Source organism: Diadema setosum, chromosome 20, assembly GCF_964275005.1.
Source record: "Diadema setosum chromosome 20, eeDiaSeto1, whole genome shotgun sequence".
Classification (NCBI taxonomy): Eukaryota; Metazoa; Echinodermata; class Echinoidea; order Diadematoida; family Diadematidae; genus Diadema; species Diadema setosum.
This window is the reverse complement of record NC_092704.1, coordinates 17,149,194-17,168,869: the sequence shown is the minus strand read 5'-3', so window position 1 is coordinate 17,168,869 and position 19,676 is coordinate 17,149,194. Positions and strand designations below refer to the sequence as shown.

General features: G+C 35.8%; 1 protein-coding gene across 1 annotated transcript in view; it reads right to left on the bottom strand.

The window, feature by feature from the left end:
- LOC140243920 (unconventional myosin-Id-like) overlaps positions 1-15,532 on the bottom strand; it is an 87,116-nt gene extending 71,584 nt beyond the window's left edge. Inside the window, exon 1 of the mRNA XM_072323591.1 lies at positions 15,273-15,532. Within this exon, the coding sequence (XP_072179692.1) occupies positions 15,273-15,367 (95 nt within the window). The 5' untranslated portion in view covers positions 15,368-15,532. The remainder of the gene's footprint in view (positions 1-15,272) is intronic.
- Between the last annotated feature and the right edge of the window lie 4,144 nt (positions 15,533-19,676).

Here is a 19,676-nt window from a genome sequence, read left to right as displayed (position 1 = left end):
TCATTGCCTGCTTTAAAACTTTCCAGGTATTTTTAATATCAAACTTAAATTTCAACAACTGCTGAGAATAATACCTTTTCTTTTCCAAACGTAAAATCCTAGTTAATGTGTTTTTATATAATGTATATTTGTTCTTTGATCGTTCAGTTTTTTCCATTTTATATTTATAATACAATCAATTTTTTCTATTAATTGAACGAAGAATTGATTTTGAAATCGTCTTTTTATAATCCATTTTACTTTTTTGCTTTGGAATAATATCATTCAAAAGAGAATTAAATATTTCCATAAAATTATCAAAAGACAGATTAACTTCATCATTTTCATAAACTCGTGACCAATCAGCATTATCAAGAGCGGCATCAAAACTGGCTAACTTTTCACACGAGACTCTACGTTTGCATAAAGGAGCCGAAGGTTTAGCATCATTAGCCAAAGTTTTCAAAGTAAAATGAGTCATGATTGGGAAATGGTCGGTCACATCTGAGAGAATTATAAAAGAATCGGGAAGAGGTAAGATATTGCAAAACAGATTGTCAATTAAAGTAACTGAGTGATCCGTGACGCGAGTCGGTTTAGTAATGAGTGGCAAAAAGGATGAAGACAAAAATGTCTCAAGAAACTCGCTTGAGATATAATCATTTCCAGATTTCAGCAAATCAATATTATAATCACCAAGTAGAAAGCAATCCTTATTTCTAAAAACTGGGTTTTTTACCAGGTCTGAAAGATATGTCACAAAATCTAAAGTATAACATTCACGCGTTATGAACGATGGGATTAAAAATACCGATGATGAATAACCTGAATGCAAGACAGCTGGTATTCTAAAAGTGACAAATATTGTGCATCTACACACTACATTCTGACAACACAATTAATATCAAACAAGCACTTTTGAATGTACAGTTTATGAAATAATACACATGTTCTAAGCATATATGACAAAGTTTGAAGAAGAGGCGTAGGAAGAGGAAGGAGAGCTACGGCATCTACATCTACAAGGTTCTGAAGCAAGTCCAAATATATGACAAAGTTTGTTCTTTTCAATATGAAAGTGATTATTGAATAAAATTTGTTGTAAAAAAAAAAACTATTTTGCACATACAGAGTATTTTTGAAAAATAAGGACATATAGGACTTTCAAGGGTTGGTACAGTAATGGTAAAGATGAGAATTGGGTTTTTAACTTTTTGTGAGGTACCAAGAAAAAAATTATGATATAGTACAGAGCATACCATTTTAAGAGGAATTCAAAGTTTATTTGATAAAAATCCAGTTTGGAATAACTGAAACATCCAATAACAAAGTAAAACAAATCAATCATAACAAAGTGTGGGTCCCACACTTTATTATAATCACTCTTTTTTGGATATCTCAGCCATTTCAAAACCAATTTTCATCAAATAAACGTTAAAGGGACTGTACAGTACTGGTTGAGGTAGGGATTCATGTTTTGAACATTAATTAGTGAGATAATGAGAAACCTCTTATGAAATATGGAAGAGCATGTAATTTCAAGAAGGATTCAATGTTTATTTGATGAAAATTGTTTTTCAAATAGCTGAGATATCCAAAAAAGTGATGATAAAAGGCGACAGGCCACGCCTTTTATTAGGATCTCTTTATTTTACCTTGTTTTTTGATATCTCTGCCATTTCAAAACTGATTTTCATCAAATAAACCTTTGATACCCCTTAGAATTGCATGCTCTTTGACATCTCATAGAATGGTTTCTGAAAATCTCGCAGAACGTTAAACGCTAAATCCTCACCTCGACCATTACTGCACACACCCTTTAAGTTCCTCACAGAATTACATGCTCTTTCATATTTCATAAGATGTTTCTCATTATCTCTCCAAAAACTGTTAGAAACCTGAAATTAGGTCTCAACCAAAACTATATGATCCCTTTAAAGTGAAATAACAAGTTTTGTGATTGCAGAGGGCTACACCTTCTTCACAACCTTCATGTGCAAGCCATGCTCCTACAACTTGTACACTCCCTCCACAATGTCTTGGCATATTCTGACATCAATATCAGATAGTGTCATGGGCACTTAATTTGCTGCTGCAAGTAGGCATTAATAGGAAAGAAGAAAGTGGCCTCTACGCTACACAGGGTTCCTGTCACAGGAAACAGGAATTCTAGCAAGGTGACTGAGCTGGGCAAGCCTGTCAATCCTGCACGTTACCCACCCACTTTGTCTACATATGAACAAAATGGTCTAGAGGGATGCTATATTGTGCTAAAATAGGTTCACTGATGTTGAACTACTCTATCATTTGACTGCAGAGTTGTGAAAGCATGACACCATCACCTCATTTAAAGAGGAAATCCAGTCCAAATATAAGTTAGTCAATGATAGAAAAAGTAAAATTTTACGAGTTCAATGGTAAAAACTTGAATGAAATCAGATAAAAAAATAAGGAAGTTATGAAATTTTGAATTTTTGATAATTTCTCCAAAACAGTTCTTGTACAGTGGGCATGATTATGCAAATGAGTGAGCTAACCATGTTATACCCTCACAATTTTGCATTGATCGTGTAAAAAAAATGACAAAATTCAACGTTTCTGTCATTGAAGTCTGAAATGTGACATTATTCCTGGTTGGATAACTTCAGAATAGTGATCAGTTAGATGTACCTAATGAGGATTTGAGCCTCGGGCATAATTGTGTTTGAATGAAAAACAGGAAATTTCAAAATTTTATGTACAAACTATATGTTAAGTTCTGAGGGAATGACATGCTCACTTTGCCATTTGCATATTCATATTGATTGTTCAAGAACTGTTTCCCCCCTAAATAGTGAAACTTCAAAATGACATAACTTCCTTATTTTTCATCCGATTTCGATCAAATTTATACAGTTGAACTTGTAAAATTTAACTCTTTCTTATCAGACTAACTTATATTTGGACTGGATGTATATGGCTCTGTTTGTTTTAAGATGGTCCAAACATTCAAATGCACTTCAGTTGACTCCAGCTTGAAGCCAATATTATGTGTCAGCAAATGTTTTACATGATAATGTCAAGAGTTAAAAGGAAAGTGGTGCACTGCAGACATGCAAAATAGAGCCAAATGTTAATGCAACTTTGTAAAGTTAAAAAAAAGTAACACTTTAAAGTGTGCTAAAATCAAGAGAAGTTTCCTCATGAGTCCCATTCTTCAAGTTTTGATACGTGATATCTGCAGATTTGAGGAAAAGTTAATATTTCTTCTAACATGAAGAACAAGAACTATCTCTCATTGTGATTAATACCCCCACCTACAACTAAGGGGATTAGCTCAACCAGGACTTATTTTGTTACTTTTAATGGGAAAATTTGTTACGATGGCAATGCACTGTTCAACAGTGAAAAAAGTATTTTGCTCACTGATAGTCACATGTGCCACATCTCAAGTCAAGTGCTCAAAAACTGAGTGAGCAAGAGAAATACACTGGCAATTGTTATTATTTTCATTAAAAATGGTTACATTACCATGGCAACACAATCTTGGACATCAAGAAAAAAAAAATGAAGTTTGCACAACTATATACCACGGCATAGCTGTAACATGTGCCAAATTTCAAGCCAAATGCTCTGAGTCTGAGGGACTTAGTTGAATTCACAATATTATTGTATCATTTTCATTCAAAATACACTGTTACCATGGCAACACATTTTTCACCAATGACAATACAAAAATATATTTTGCACATCTTGGTAATGTAGTGGTAACATGTGCCAAACTTGAAGCAAAATGCTCTAAAATATTTGCAGATCTGGGGCAGAATAATGAAAGTGCAAAAGCAGCAAACACTGTTCTAGTTTTAACGCAGGTGTCACACTAGGCGTATTCACACACTCTGAAAGAGCACAATTGAAATTATGATTTAAATCATGCTTTTTTTGTGCTCTGGTTTGCATATCCAGGGAAGAGACAAATCACACCGGTTTGCAGAAAAAAAGCGTGACCCAAATCGCACCGGTTCAAGCGTGCATGCGTGAGTCCTGGTATTTGACCTGACTGTTCCATGGGCTGGACTTCAAAAACTTCAATCGACACAGTACATCAAGAACATATAAACATCAGGTCATTTGTAAAGGTATACAATCTTAATTGTGTCATCATATGACTGCTGGCGGAGTTTCTCAGGCTCGAGCAGCAATTAACTTCTTGAGCAGTGGCAAAATCTGATTGACATGCCATCAGTGCCATCAGGCAGCTTTTAGTTTTACTTCATGAAGGCAATGCAAACAAAGTAAGAAGCCGCTCAATTGCCAAAGGAAGGCAGCATGACTATGTGAAGCCCTTGCAATGCTGGCATGTTAGAGTACAATGACATTGAGATTGGACCACAGTGACTGTAAAGATGGCCTGACTTGAAAGGCTCCAGTGTTTCCCATCTGTCATGGTAATGTGGACATAAAGCCAGCATAACTATGAGCATCTCCCTCAGTCAATGCAACTTTACAGAGCAGTGGCTTGTGTAACTTGATAGCTGTACAATTAATCACATTCTAATTCTTGCAGAATGGTGTACTTTAGATCATTCTCTACAGAAGGCATAAACTGTAAAAAGTACCATACTTCAAACTATTAGACTTTGAAGTTAACTCTGCACTGAACAAGGAAGTTATTGTACTTTGGGTAATTTGTGTTACCAGTCAAACAGTTTGAGCACTAAAATTCTGAATTGTAACATGAGCTTGCACACGTAGTACAGTAGCAAGCACTTATACATGCACTTACACAGTAGCAAGCATTCTCATACACTTTTACTCGTACCGGTAGTACAGTAGCAAGCATTAAAGGGAAGGTAAACCCAAAGAGCAATGTGGATTGAGTGAAAGCAGCAACATTAGTAGAACACATCAGTGAAAGTTTGAGGAAAATCGGACAATCGATGCAAAAGTTATGAATTTTTAAAGTTTTGGTGTTGGAACCGCTGGATGAGGAGAATACTAGAGGATATGACGTATGAGTGGACAACAATACAAAGAAAATATAAAGGATATTCAACAAAAATTCACTTTTCTAGAATTATGAAAGAGCAGTGGACCAACCGCTTTCAGAAAGCAGGGAGAATAATTGCTACCCTTAACATATGTCAATATCAAGTTGATGGAATTTGTAATTTTCATGAAAAATGGATTTTTGTAGTATTTTCTTTATATTTTCTTGATATTGTAGTCCACTCATACGTCATGACCTCTAGTAGTCTCCTCATCCAGCGGTTCCAACACCAAAACTTTAAAAATTCATAACTTTTGCATCGATTGTCCGACTTTCTTCAAACTTTCACTGATGTGTTCTACTAATGTTGCTGCTTTCACTCAATTCACATTGTTCTTGGGGTTTATCTTTCCTTTAAAGCACTTTAAAGCAAAAGACAACACAGAATACGGTGAATGATTGCACAGCCAACAACGGTCGCCTACGAGGAATTACCAATAATACATTGGAAAATACTCTCATACTGCACAGTGAAAATCAAGCAGCCAAACGACATGTTTTCACCCATTGAGGATGGACTGACTTTGCTACACTTTGTACAACACACATTTCCCATACACACCTGCCCGAGTATACTCGGGACTCGTCCTAAACGGGTTAAAATTTTATGAAAGTCATATCAAAGAACATGGAGTGGAGATTCCCACTGTAGTGAAAAACTGCCAGATACCACGAAATATTACTTGTGAAAGACGGTCTCTTAGACAAGTGCCCACACTTTTGTACTTAGCCTAACAGGGCAAACAATAGCATTTTTTCTGCTTCTGTTCCGGGTCTTTTCAATGGTTAGGTCGATTACAGTGACTACAGGAATTACAGGTTTGTGTGCAGCAGGAAATTCAAGAACCAGTGATGCCTAAATACATGTATGAGGAAATGACATGTACTCTGTAAATTACAGTATATGCATACTATCTGACTTGTGGGAAGGCATAGTTTACCACTGAATGTAGCATGCTATCTCTCTACTTTCTTTAATTATTTGACAAGATCTCTCCCAACATTGAACATAATACTACAAAGCAACATAATCTTTTCACGAGAGCAAATGAAATTTGCTTTAACATCTACGCTCTTAGCAAGGTAGAACTCAAAAGAGTTGACAGGCTGGGGGATGTTGTGGAGGGAGGTTACGGTATCCCCCTTTCACTAATAGGGAGCTCTAACAATTGCACTGGTGGTACCGGTACATATAAAAGTATGATTTCAACACATTCACATAGAGTACAATGTAGGTATACCTATGGGAAAATCTTGAAACTTTGGGTTTGGACTGTAAGGGATTTTGGAGACATTTTTTAACATTTCCTTTTGTCTGAGGGGGGGGGGGGGGTTGAGTTTGAGGATTTGTTTATCAGAGGTAGACAGAACTGGGTAATCTGTAGAAGCGTTTGCAGCCCTGGACTTTTAAAGGCACTGTACAGTACTGGTTGAGATAGGGATTCTTGTTTTGAACATTCCTAAGTGAGATAATGAAAAGCCTCTTATGAAATATGAAGGAGCATATAATTTTAAGAAGGATTCAATGTTTATTTGATGAAAATTGGTTTTCAAATGGCCGAGATTTTAATATCCAAAAAAGTGCTAATAATAAAAGGCGACATGCCACAACTTTATTAGGTCACTGTGGATCTCTTTGTTTCACCTTGTTTTTGGATATCTCATCCATTTCAAAACCGATTTTCATCAAATAAATTTTTGATACCCCCTAGAATTGCATGCTCTTTGACATCTCATAGAGTGGTTTCTGAATACCTTGCAAAACGTTAAAAGCTAAATCTACACCTCTCCCACAACTGTACACACCCTTTAAACCTTCATAAACCCGTTGAGGACGGTTTGATTTTGCTACAACACGCATTTCCCATAGACACCTGCCCGAGTATACTCGGGACTCGTCCTCAACGGGTTAATGGGGAGCGACACAACATATGCTGTGCCGACACATACATAGTGTATACTATATTGTATGTTCTGAAAATTGCACATGACATATGCTGCATGACATTTGTCCCTCTGGCAATTGCTCCACCGATATTTGCTCCGCCGACATTTGCTCTGCCGACATTTGTTCCTCTGGCAATTGCTCCACCAATATTTGCTCTGCCAACATTTGCTCTGCCGACATTTACTCCTTCGACATGTATTCTACCGAAAATTGCTCCGTCGACAATTGCTCCACCGGCATTTGCTCCGAAGATACTTGGATTGCTCCTCTAACAATTGCTCTGCCGACATTTACTTCAAAGATATGACATAAATATAGGCTCTGCCACCAAATGCTCCACCAACTCTCCTGACGATTGAATTCTAAAGTACATTTAACCCATTCCTTGCGGGAACCTGGTATACCAGGTTCCCATGGTGTCAACTGATACACAGGAACCTGTTTCTTTCCACCTCCCTGCTGGTACTGTACCTACAGTGTACCATCACTCCAGGAACTGTCTTTTTTTTTTTTCCTTCTTTTTTTTTTTGGCCATATCATTTCCTGCTTCACTGTGTATACTCTGGCAATTTAAGCCCCAAACATATTCCTTGGAGCATCAGCATCAATAAGATCAAGAGGAAAAAATTAACCATGTACAATCTTTTCCCCCTCTGCTGGCAGTGCATACACTGTACATGAATAATAATAATAATTTGCCACATGCACTCCTTATGTTTCTGTGTTGGCACCAAGAGCTCCATGTGATTTTAGACCAATATGGTCTGGGACAAATTTCCTACTTTGCTTTCATGATGTCTACCACCACAAGCATACAATATACATGTATTCACTCATTTTAATACTGGTTTGGTAGGTTGCATTTGGAGAAGTACCAGAGTAATACTGGACTACTGTACACAAATACAGTGCAGCTGCATGCTAATTAGCTCATTAAGGTAATTATTATATTTTAGACACTTCCAATGTTTGAAAGTACAAACTGGTGTTTAAAAAAAAAGAAATGGATTCCAGGTCATAGAAAACCTTTAAAGAGTCATATCATCTGTGTTTTTGGGCTTCCTGCAGTGAAATAATAACCACGCACAGATTAGCAGAATATAATATGGGCAAGTCCAAGATATCGCGCACCTTACGTATGGGACATTCAGAGATTTCAAACCTCTGAAAAGTAATGAAGGAGCACTTGGATTTTATTGTTTATCATCAGGAGGACTGGTACTCTTGAGAAGAATATTGTGTTTAAGTTTGGTGTCATTTGACCTTGGGTTGATTATTTTATTAAGAAAAATATGCCAACTTACGTATGGGACCAGAGAAAAACTGGATTTTTCAAAATAAAGTTTGAACTGAAAATTCTCTGAAAGTACCTTACTGATCAAGTTCTGTTTGGAAGTGAAGAAAGGTACAATACTGAAGTATCTTTCAGCAAAGTTTCACTGCAAAAGAATAAAGCATATTTTCATGAAGTTGGTTTAATTAACGAAAGTACACCTTACGTATGGGACATGGCTCAACTTACGTATGGGACATTTGTCTTTAGTGCACAAATGCATTCATGGGAATGACTTTAAATTTCCCCATAGTGTCATATTCAGTTCCACAAATCATGCTACAACATGTAACAAATGAAATAGACTTCTAAGTGGGTACTTTCCCGGTTCAGGTACCCAGCAAAAGCTAAAATAAAACAAATAAAAGTAATTACCAATTTACAATTAAATGTCTTAGTTTGGATTCCGTCATGCATTAACACTGTCCTCATGATGTCTACACATGCAGATAATAGTATACTGACACTCTATTTCTAGCCCATTTGTAATTACTCTAGTCAATATTTTTTCATCAAATGAAAAAAAAAAATGAGCAAATTCTAGCTTGTGACCTTGATATAGCATACATGTACATGTACAATAACTAATTTGTAGTCTTGATAATTTCAACTTTAGAATCAAATGTCATGTACAATGTATTTGCAGATACAGTTTGAAGTGGGTACTTTCAGTAGCTCTAGGCTTACCTTGCAAGTTGTCTAAGTTTTTATAAAGCTTTATAATTGTTTGAAATGCAGCACAAAACACAACAACAAGAGTACTTCATTTTGCTCTGTAATCATCATGTTTTGCCATGTGAATTTTAGCTGAACTGCAAAATCAATCAAATTTTAATGAAAGTTTTAGATTTTAAGGAGATAGAAGAATGTATGTACCAATGCTGTTTCTGTTTTTTTTTTTTCAAATTGCTTGGCTTCGTGTCTATGAAACCAAAGACGACAAAATTTGTGCTACTTTGTACATACATACATGCTTGTGTAGTGATACAGGAAAGATTATCATTTGCACATTCAAATCTAGATTTGAAACACTTAAGTAACTCACTGATCTGCAAATTACAATTTTGAATAAATTCTAATAACCTCATTTGATCATACACTACCAGATTGCAGTGTATGTTGATAATTGTGTAGATGTGGGGTACAAAGTAAGTATGAGTTGATGAAGGTGTCTCAGAGCACATCTGTCTCTTCAAACACAAAATAGAAAAGAAAATTGAATTTCCTATTTGTTTGTGTAATTTGTGTTTTTAGCACTCCAACCACAGAACCAGTATTGATATTGTGGTTTATAGCAAATGTAAACTATAGTCTTCATTTTACAGGATTTTCAGAAATCATGTTCATGACCTTGATAAGTCATGACATATTCTGAGGGTGAACAGTTGAAATATTAACAATCATATCAAAATAAAAAGTACAAGTGTACTCTCATAGGGTTTTTCCTTTGCTATCAACTCAAGTAATGACAAAGTTACCTGCTCACACCTTAAGTGATTTTTCTTTTCAGTAAGACCTATAATGTTGTCATTGATGCGCGCCATAAGCACAATTGTTTTGATTTCGCTTTTGAGGCTGTACAACCTGTGGTACATGCTGAACAGTGTACTGCACCTAAAATGACACTCAGAGAATCCCATTCTTGGACAAAGTCATTTTGTAGAGAGGTAAAGTTGAAAATGATAACTGAATTAAGAAAATGTCCAATATCAAAATGTTAACGGGGAATGTTAATTCAAGACCAGCAGCTGCACAGCCTGTAATGAAAATAAGAAATTACAAGTATAAATGAATATTCTTTATTTTCCTTTCTTAATCATAGAATGACTCAATAATGCTGTCCTTACACTCTCCCTGAGGTCATCTGAGTAGGAGAGGCAGATATATAGACATATTCTTCAGAGTAGGTGCAAAGATAACCATTAACCAAACAAATGTAAGGACATATAGCATCCATGTCAAAAGGCGGTTTTCCCATTCACTTTGCATGTAATGTCCCATACGTAAGGCATTTGTCCCATACGTAAGCAAACTTTAATTAGTTATAAGATGAAGGACTAATTAAATTTCCTCATTTAGTTTTGCTAATCTGGAGTTGAAATGAATAAATTAGAACTTCCTAAAGTATGATTGGTCAATGTTACAAATCTTCAGAAAAAACTTAAAAAAACATACTCAAATCCTTACGTATGGGACACTATGTTCTGGGAAAGTGCATAATTTGCATAATTAATGTGCTGACCTTGTCTTACCAATTGCAGATTATACTAACTCATACAGGGGTCATGTCCATAAAGGAACTAGGTCAAGGACAAATTCAACTGATTTTAGATGAATATTTATAATTTGTCCCATACGTAAGGTTTGTTTTTGATTTATGCAAATCAAGGCCATATTCTTGCATAAATTTGCATAATTCAATATTTTCTTTGCTGGAAACATATGATTTAACTCTTTGGCTACAAGATGATATCAATAACTTTTTGATAAAATCAAGATGAATTTTGAGCATCTGAGGGGACATTATCTTGGACTTGCCCATATGCTAAAAATTTACATGCAGGCTAATGAAAATAATTGCTATTCAACATTTATTTTGACACACAAAACTATTGAGTAATCAAACTGTAGCCGTCCTTTTAAATAGTCCTTTCTCTCCAGAGATTTTGGACAGTAAGTACAACACAAATAGGTTTTTTTTTTTTTTTTTGTGGTCACTTACTGGCACCCAAACGCAGTTTGAGCATGGAACAAGAACCTTTGGAAATTTGGCGGGATATAAAGTGATGAAACAAGTTTGTTTTACTTTTGTACGTGAAACATACAAAAAAAAAAAATGAATCTTTCATGCATCATGCATGTACTTTATTGAATTTTCACATTTCTTATCCTGGAGAATTGTTTTCCAGGTGTGAGAGTTCAAACTCCCTTTGAATGCTGAACATGTGTCTACCTAGGTGCACCGTACCTAAGTGCACATACACCAGAGATTATGTCCCTACACAGGATGTTTGTCTTAACTGTTCACAGATAGTCTGGCATGACTATCTGATCTCTCCTGAGATCCTTCCAATGTCCTCCCTTACTTCCTTCCTTCATATACAACTTGGGCCTTTTCCTCTTTCACTTTCAATTTTACTCAACTGTCAGTGCTACATCAACGTAGTCAAACACAGTTATTACTCATGTAATGTACACATTAGCAAGCAGAAGTTACCTTAAAAATGCTTCATCTGATGTCATATCTTTATAATCATAATCTCTCTTACACACAGTGAATTGCATGACATGTAGTCAATAGCACAAGGAATATATGGACCCTTACAATACTGTATGATGTCCTCACACTTGAACTTTGTTCATTTTAAAGAGATATCGTGTGTTTGCATGTGAGGGTGAGATTGAGAACAAATGTTGCAACTTACACGTCATTCCTGACCTGCTGCATAGACCTGGCATAGTGTTGCTCTCCTCACAGGCTAAACGATATTAAGTCAAATAGAACATGTATTCTGGCTTCTTGACTAAAGGTCCTATTGATTTAATCTTGAAATACTCTCTTGAGACTTTTATGATACAATGACCAATTTCAGAGAAATTGACAGCTCCTTGACTCGTGTGGGCCTTATTCTGCACTAGCTGACATAGTTTCATCACTTAATGACTAAACTACTCCACTCACAATCAAGCCTGGAGCATTTAAGAGAAAAATCCATATTTGGGGAGGAGATGGAATGGTGAATTTTTTTTTTTGTTTAACTGTGATTAACATAGTAGACTCCCTATACTCCAATGGTATGCTTTGCTTACATTTTACTGATATGACCTGTGGTTTGATATCTTGATGAATTGCACAATTTCTGTAATACTTTCACAGGATTCATGCTGACTTTATTTCGGGAAAGATTCTCCTACTTCACACTATGCAGTGTGCCTGTGGGATATTCTTTAATGCTGCGAGACATGTATCAATGGCCTTAATTGGGCCTCAAAAGAAATCATACTTTGAAACAGTGGTTTATTGAAAGTCTATGATTGTCACTATTCTCAAAGTCAATCCCTAAGTGCCTAACATCTTTCGAAGCTCGATCATTGTAGCATATTCTTTCAATTTAGTTCTACCAAATTTCCTTTAAAATCGCCATAGATCTGGTACTGAAGCAGCATGTAGAACTTTGTAAACCACCCACATAATTATTTAGACCAGCCTACAAGGAAAGAACTCTACTTTTCCTACTCTGTTAAACATGTTATTATGAAAGCCTGATAAAGTCACTAAATATCAATATTGTAAGTGGATAAGTGGATATTTTTGCGCGAATAATTTTTCACACTCAGCGGGGTAAGAAGAGTTTTGCCTGTTTTTAATTCCGCGGAATCAAAACCTCAACTACTGGAACATATGGCAGGCAAAAATATTTGTGTGCTTTTATTTTTGCTCTAGTTTCTGGTCGAAAATTTCCACTTTCACAGTATTGTCCTGCTAGCATTTTCCAGGGCATTATTTACCATTTGCACAAGAAACAAAAACCCAGCTTTGGGGCTTCAAAATAGTTTTAAAATGTGTGTTTACTGTTAGGGAGAGAAACAACCAATGCAAAGATTTCAGTCAGTTTGATCAATGTTAAGTATCAATGAATATACAAAATGATGTGAACAATAGTTATGATAAAATTGTTTCTAGAATAAACAGTATACAGTTATGGCCTATTGAGAAAAGTAGTGATATCTCCTTATATTTTAAGATTTATTGTGAAATTTTTATATATTTGGATGTTTTGTGATACAGCTGACCAACACATATGATATGCATCAAATATACATCAAAATTGTTTCAATTGTTTCAACCTGTACAGGGCTGCTGCCACATTGTGTCTCATTCATTTGGGAAAATTAAAAACAATATAGGCCTATCGCTTTTTAAGATGAATTCATGCAATTCATGAATATTACTCAAATTTGCCAGCAATGGGTGATTGTATGAATTAATTCTGTACAAGATAGGTAAATAAGGAAGAACTATCAGGTAAACTGAATCATGTGACCTGAAATGACCTTTAGCTGTGATATAAGAATTTGGACAGCATCGCAACAAAAGACAGCCTAGTACATTTCTGACAAATTTGGTCACATTTGGAGTTAAACAGTTGGGAAAAATCCTTGTCACAAGAGATTGTGGCAATATGTAAACTTTGACATATGAATAGGCAACAGATGATGAAAGACAGGTGAGAGATGAACAGATGGCCACTTGGATCTCTTAGCAATGCCTCCACCTTCAGTGGGTGAGACAAAACTGTGAGGAAAGCTGGTCACTCAACAAAACACATGAAAAAATATGCTTCAAGATTGAATAGATGCAGACAAGTCTGAGGAACACCTGTGTTCTACAATCTACCATAAAAATACCAAATTTCTATTAATACTGAACAATTAACCAAATATTTCAAAATTCAAAATTGACACAATCTCTCTTTAAACTGGTATCAAAATTCATAGAATTCAGTGTTGTGGGCTTTACAAAAATCTATCAGCAGTGTACCATGCAAGGGAAAAAAAAAATCCTCTCCCAAATCAGCCATTTTAGTTATTTAACTTGCCATGTTCCAAGTGATCATTCAACTGAGACAAAAAAAAAAAAAATAAAAAATTAGGTGGTTTTGCATCCACAGATCTCTTACTGCGATGGATCTATACGTGATGATTTCATGTCTACAGGTGAGCATGCAACACAACTCCACCTTTCCTAAACTTTGTGGAAATATGTGATATGCTCCAATTGAATGGCCTCTGAAATGTCCAGTTATATACAGTACCAGCACAGTATCCATGAATAAATTTATCACAATGTCTTCCAGCTTTACCCTCTCTACTTCCATGTACCACCTGCACCCTAATTACTAGTGTCTTCCCTGAGCTTTGCAATTGTCAAGCATGAACCTACAATGTACTACACTTGGACAGTCATTAGTGTATTAATTTTAATTAAATCTAATTGTAATTTAAGTTAACTAATTCATGCACAGATCTGTTTCAGTACGATTTAGTGTAACAACAACATTTTGAAAATGCTTCCTACTTTGATCTCATCACCACTGGCAGCTAGTCTGAATACTAGTAAAACCAAAACAGTGCTTCAAGAAATCTAAAAACTACATTCACAAAAGACAATAACTCCCTTAAAGAGGAAATCCACCCAGAATGAATTAACTCTAAAAGAAAGAGAGAGAGAGAAAAAAAAAAAGATCACTGCAACTTTCCAGCATGGCAGAAAGAGGATAATAAATAATGAAGGTACGACATTTTGTTATGAATCTATCCTGCCCTCACAATTTTTCATAAGTGGTGTATAGGTCTAGACATTCAGAAATTTTTTTTTTATTTTTAGCTAAGGATACAGGTAAAAGGCTAGAGTGCATGATGAATATATTCCCATATACCAAAATATATCAGAGTTAACACTTGCTCCATTTTTTTTTTTGGGGGGGGGGGGTGGTTTACAGGCAAGTTTACAGCTGAAATGTGATTTTTTTTTTTCTGTATGAAATTAATAAGAAATGGTGAGAGCATGACGCTACGTACATGCTCACATTCTTACAATATTTAAAACAATGATAGGATTTAGATCCACTCCCTAAAGTAAATGCAGTAGGGCCAAGGGCCTACTTGATGCGCTTGCATGCTAGCAGTTTCTGTGGAGGTTGGACTCGAGGATTCGTATAAATACACCAACGGTAATTCTCAACGACGTGACCCTAGCAACACTGGCACTTTAGTTTACTTTTGCCACCTAAGACATTCCGGATGGAACTCGGCTCAAGATTCATTCTCGAGCTAAATCTTGCACTCAAGGCTTTATAGATTACTGGTAAACATTCAAATTGTATCTACAAGAAAGTGCAGTATAGTAGACAGTAGACTACCAACAAACAACAACTGAACAACAGTTAAGCATGTTAAGAGAGAAAAGTCGAAGGTCCTACCTTGTTTCCAAATTCGCCATAAAATGTTCCTCTGTTATTTCATCCAAGAGGACAAAATCTCCTTTCCCAAACTGAGTGCCTTCCTGGTGCGCCATTTCGCTTGCTTCATACACTTCTCATCAAAAGTGAATACTGTACTGCAATGCTCCTTTTATCACATTACTCTTCTAGTAGTTTTTCAAGTAGGGATCCGGTTAAACTCTTCCCCGGCCCGGGTCACAGCTCTGCCCACACGTACGTGTAAGGTACGATAAGTTTCCCCTCTGTGCCACCGTCGGCCGACACGACGGGACTGTCACACGGTGCCTGGTCGTCGGTAGAGTTCTCTCGGTGACTGCTCACAGTGTGCTACGCACAAACTTTTATATTTGTGCGCAAATAAATCCCCATCATCAGACTGCGCTGCACATGTGGACGCTTCACTGTATAGCCTACTATTCAGGCACTCTCTACCAAGAGGATTACCGGAGTATAAACAGTCATATTTATTGATTTTAGACAAACTACAAATTTCATATTTTCCTTGTCTAAATAGTTTCAAAGCACTGTAGATGATGATTGTAATACTTTCCATATTTTCCACACATTGAGAAAAAAAGTTGTGTATCTGAAACCATATACCACACATCGTGCGGAGACAGACTGTAAAACCGCACCCACCTGAACTTCGGACGGCGACGCGCGACGGTACATACACAAACATGTTTTCAGGTATATCCACTTGCTACGCGTCCACCAACAGGAGCGCTCTATTCAGTGTGTGTACAATCAGGGAGATGGGATTCCCACCTCAATGAGCTTTGTGCAATAATATAATTTTTATAGGCACCTTCCATTACACATTTAAACAAATGATTGTATTCAAATTAATGAACTGCTTGCGTCGATTTATTTGTTTAATTTCATCTGATTGACAAATTGGGCTACACTGATTAGTAATTAGGTGCTTATCTACGTCGCGATATATGGCAATTTGTGAATCAGTTGCAACAAAAAAAAAAAACCACATATGTGTACAATTATATATATATATATATATATATATATATATATATATATATATATATATATATATATATATATATAATGTGAAGTGGGCTTGGCCTCGTACGTGGTGGGTACTGCATCATTATGTGTGACGGAAGGAAAACTTGCAGTATAGACGTTGCAGTGATGTTCAGTCTTGCCTTTATTCCCCGAGCTTTCGGCTGTTTCACCAGCCTTTTTCAAGGGGATTTGCTCGTGAGTGGTGTGGTGTCAGGAGGACGAGGCAAGACTGAACATCACTGCAACGTCTATACTGCAAGTTTTCCTTCCGTCATATATATATATATATATATATATATATACATGTTGAGATTTCACGTATATCATTTTTGGCCAATAAAGCATGAGTTTATCCGACCCCTACGTCCTCTTCAGGAGTCTTGACAATGACGGTATCAAAACAAAGCAAAACTAAACAAAACAACAATTTTGTTTTGTTTTTGTCGGGGGAGGGGGGAGTAATAAATTGTGATTCTGGTGCAAGGACAAGATGCGAAAGACGTCGATTATTCCATTACGAAAATCGTGTCCGGAATTATGATGCGATTTTTCACCGCGCTAAAAGACAACTTTTTGGAGAGGGGTATATTTTCCAAAAATCGGAGTGAAAATTTTCGTAATTTTGCCGAATTCGTAATTTTCATGGCTTTTTGAATAACTGGTGCTTTTTTCGACCGAAATTTCATCCTTTTTTTCATCATTTTTTTAAACCGAAAATTCAGAGGCACTAGAAAAAAAAAAAAAAAAAGCGTCCGGTGGTATTACGATCCACTCTCCTATAGAAACTTATATATACATATATATATATATATATATGTCCAAACATGTTGCGAATTCACGTATTGGCTCCAATATAGCGAAGAATCAAGAAATAAACTAGTAATGCATTATTTCGCCAATAAGAATGAGTTTATTGAACAACTCAAATTTTCGGTGGCCTCCACCTTCTTCAGGAGTCTCGACGCGGAATCGTCGGATCTGATTCCGCGTCGAGACTCCTGAAGAAGGTGGAGGCCACCGAAAATTTGAGTTGTTCAATAAACTCATTCTTATTGGCGAAATAATGCATTACTAGTTTATTTCTTGATTCTTCGCTATATATATATATATATATATATATATATATATATATATACATATATATATAAGTTTCTATAGGAGAGTGGATCGTAATACCACCGGACACTTTTTTTTATAGTGGCTCTGAATTTCTGATCTGATATAATATTATATATATATATATATATATATATATATATATATATATATATATATGTGTATGTGTGTGTGTGTGTGTGTGTGTGTGTGTGTGTGTGTGTGTAGTAATTGATTCGCATATAATTATGCAGTAATAGTAGCATTTTCATCCCCGAAAATTTGGATTTTTTTTGTTAATACCAATCGGCATTGAATGCATTCATCTATCGTGGTATATATATATATATATATATATATATGTGACCGTGCACCTCAAAACGAACATAAAGTCGCACACACTGATTTTGCGTGAGGACTGAAAATAAGTGAAATGGGTCAACCTAGCCGAACTTGACTTTTTCATATTTTCTGAAAGAGTGGGTCTTCTTTAACATTATGCTAAAATTTGGTATCATAAAACGGGCAGGAAAGTGTGTTTTTATGGCAGTTTATCTCGAATATTTTTGGTAGAATAGTGTGACTAGGTGTGTCTTTAGAATCCCTTTTTCACTTCTGAAAAACCTTGTCCACACTCTTCACTTTCAACTCTAATAACTTTTGAAAAGATAGTGCTACTGCTTTGAAAGTTGGCATTAATTATGGACAGAATGTGTTAATGAGGCATGCTTAATTTCAGATTAATCTGATAATCCCTTCATTGTTGTTACTCTGGTGGTTTACTTCCTGTTTTTTGTCCCATTCATCGCGCAGCCAGCACGGTTTGGTAAAGATTAAGCGCTTGAATAGACACTGTACTTCAGAGCCTCTTTCCTCAGTTCACACTTTTCCTGAGTTTGTGCTTTCTTTCCAATATTTAGATAGGTTAGGAGAGTCCATTTGATTTGAGTTATACATCATTTTAAAGCTTAAAGTCTGCTCTTTCAGAATATGGTCTTAACTAAAAATTCATGTCTGGCGACTTTTTGTTTGTTTTGAGGTGCAGGGTCACATATATATATATATATATATATATAGGCCTAATATGCTTTCTTGAGGGATGGGTAGTTCCCTTTATTTCAGTGGTCGAGGTATGACATAATTATCATATAATACAGAAGTGTAAACAGGGCGAATGCCATGGACAATACCCAAAGATTAAACACGCACAGGTCCATAAGGCTGGTCGTTTGTGGGACTTCTTCACCATAGTGCTTTAAACGATCGACCTGTATCCAATGTATATAGTCATTCTTGTATCATCAATATTATCATTATTAACCCTGTTTTTTTTTTCAACACAACACTGACTGTAATAGAAGAAAATGTTTAAAGAAAGCAAAAGCAAAGATTTTATCATTTATTTTCAGGCTGCATTACGGGGGTTGGTGTCGCTTTATTCAATATCTTGTAGACAATATAATCTATAGTGGTGATGGGGTTTACTTCTTTTCTTTTTTTTAAAGCAACAAGCAAGGATTACAGGAAGAAGTGTTTGCATTCTTTGTATTTATAGTCCGATTGGCTAATATAGACACACTGGAATTCGAAGAATAGTAACATGAAACTTCGGTGGACAAAGTCCCCTTCAAAAAGACAACGAAAAGATGTATCGAGACCTCGTATTTTTTCATACTGCGTCGCCATAGAAGAGATAAAAAATAGGCATGCATACAATTATACATTTATGTTATGTTATGCAACAGCAAAACAGCAAAGGGTTTCTGCTCGGAGTCTAAGAGGATTGGTTCACAACACTTATAATAATTTAGGAAACTTCTTGACAGACGCTGTTTTAACGAATTTTCGCCCATAGGGCTTCGTCATCAAGTTAATCGCAGATTTTATTTTGAAGATGGTATTAATCTAGATACTAGTAAGACTTATGACGTCTGTTTTTCCTGCCTTTTTGCTATTCTTTTTCACGTCTTATTTTATTTCATAAACGTCTATTGTGCAGCATGTTACTTGTTCTCATTTTATATATGAGAAGAATCTTCTTTATCCCCGAGTATTAATAGTCATTCTCTTTTGTTAATTCTTAGTTTGGTCTTTAGTTGTACACGTGCTCCTCATCCTGTTCTCCACACTAGGCTTTTGTGGGGACGTACAATCAAAAGCTTTGCTTTTTAGTAGGTTCTATCGTATTTCTCTTTAGCATTCTTTTACTTTGATTGAAAATTACACATCGACCGCTATGCACTATGTCTGTATGTCTTTTTG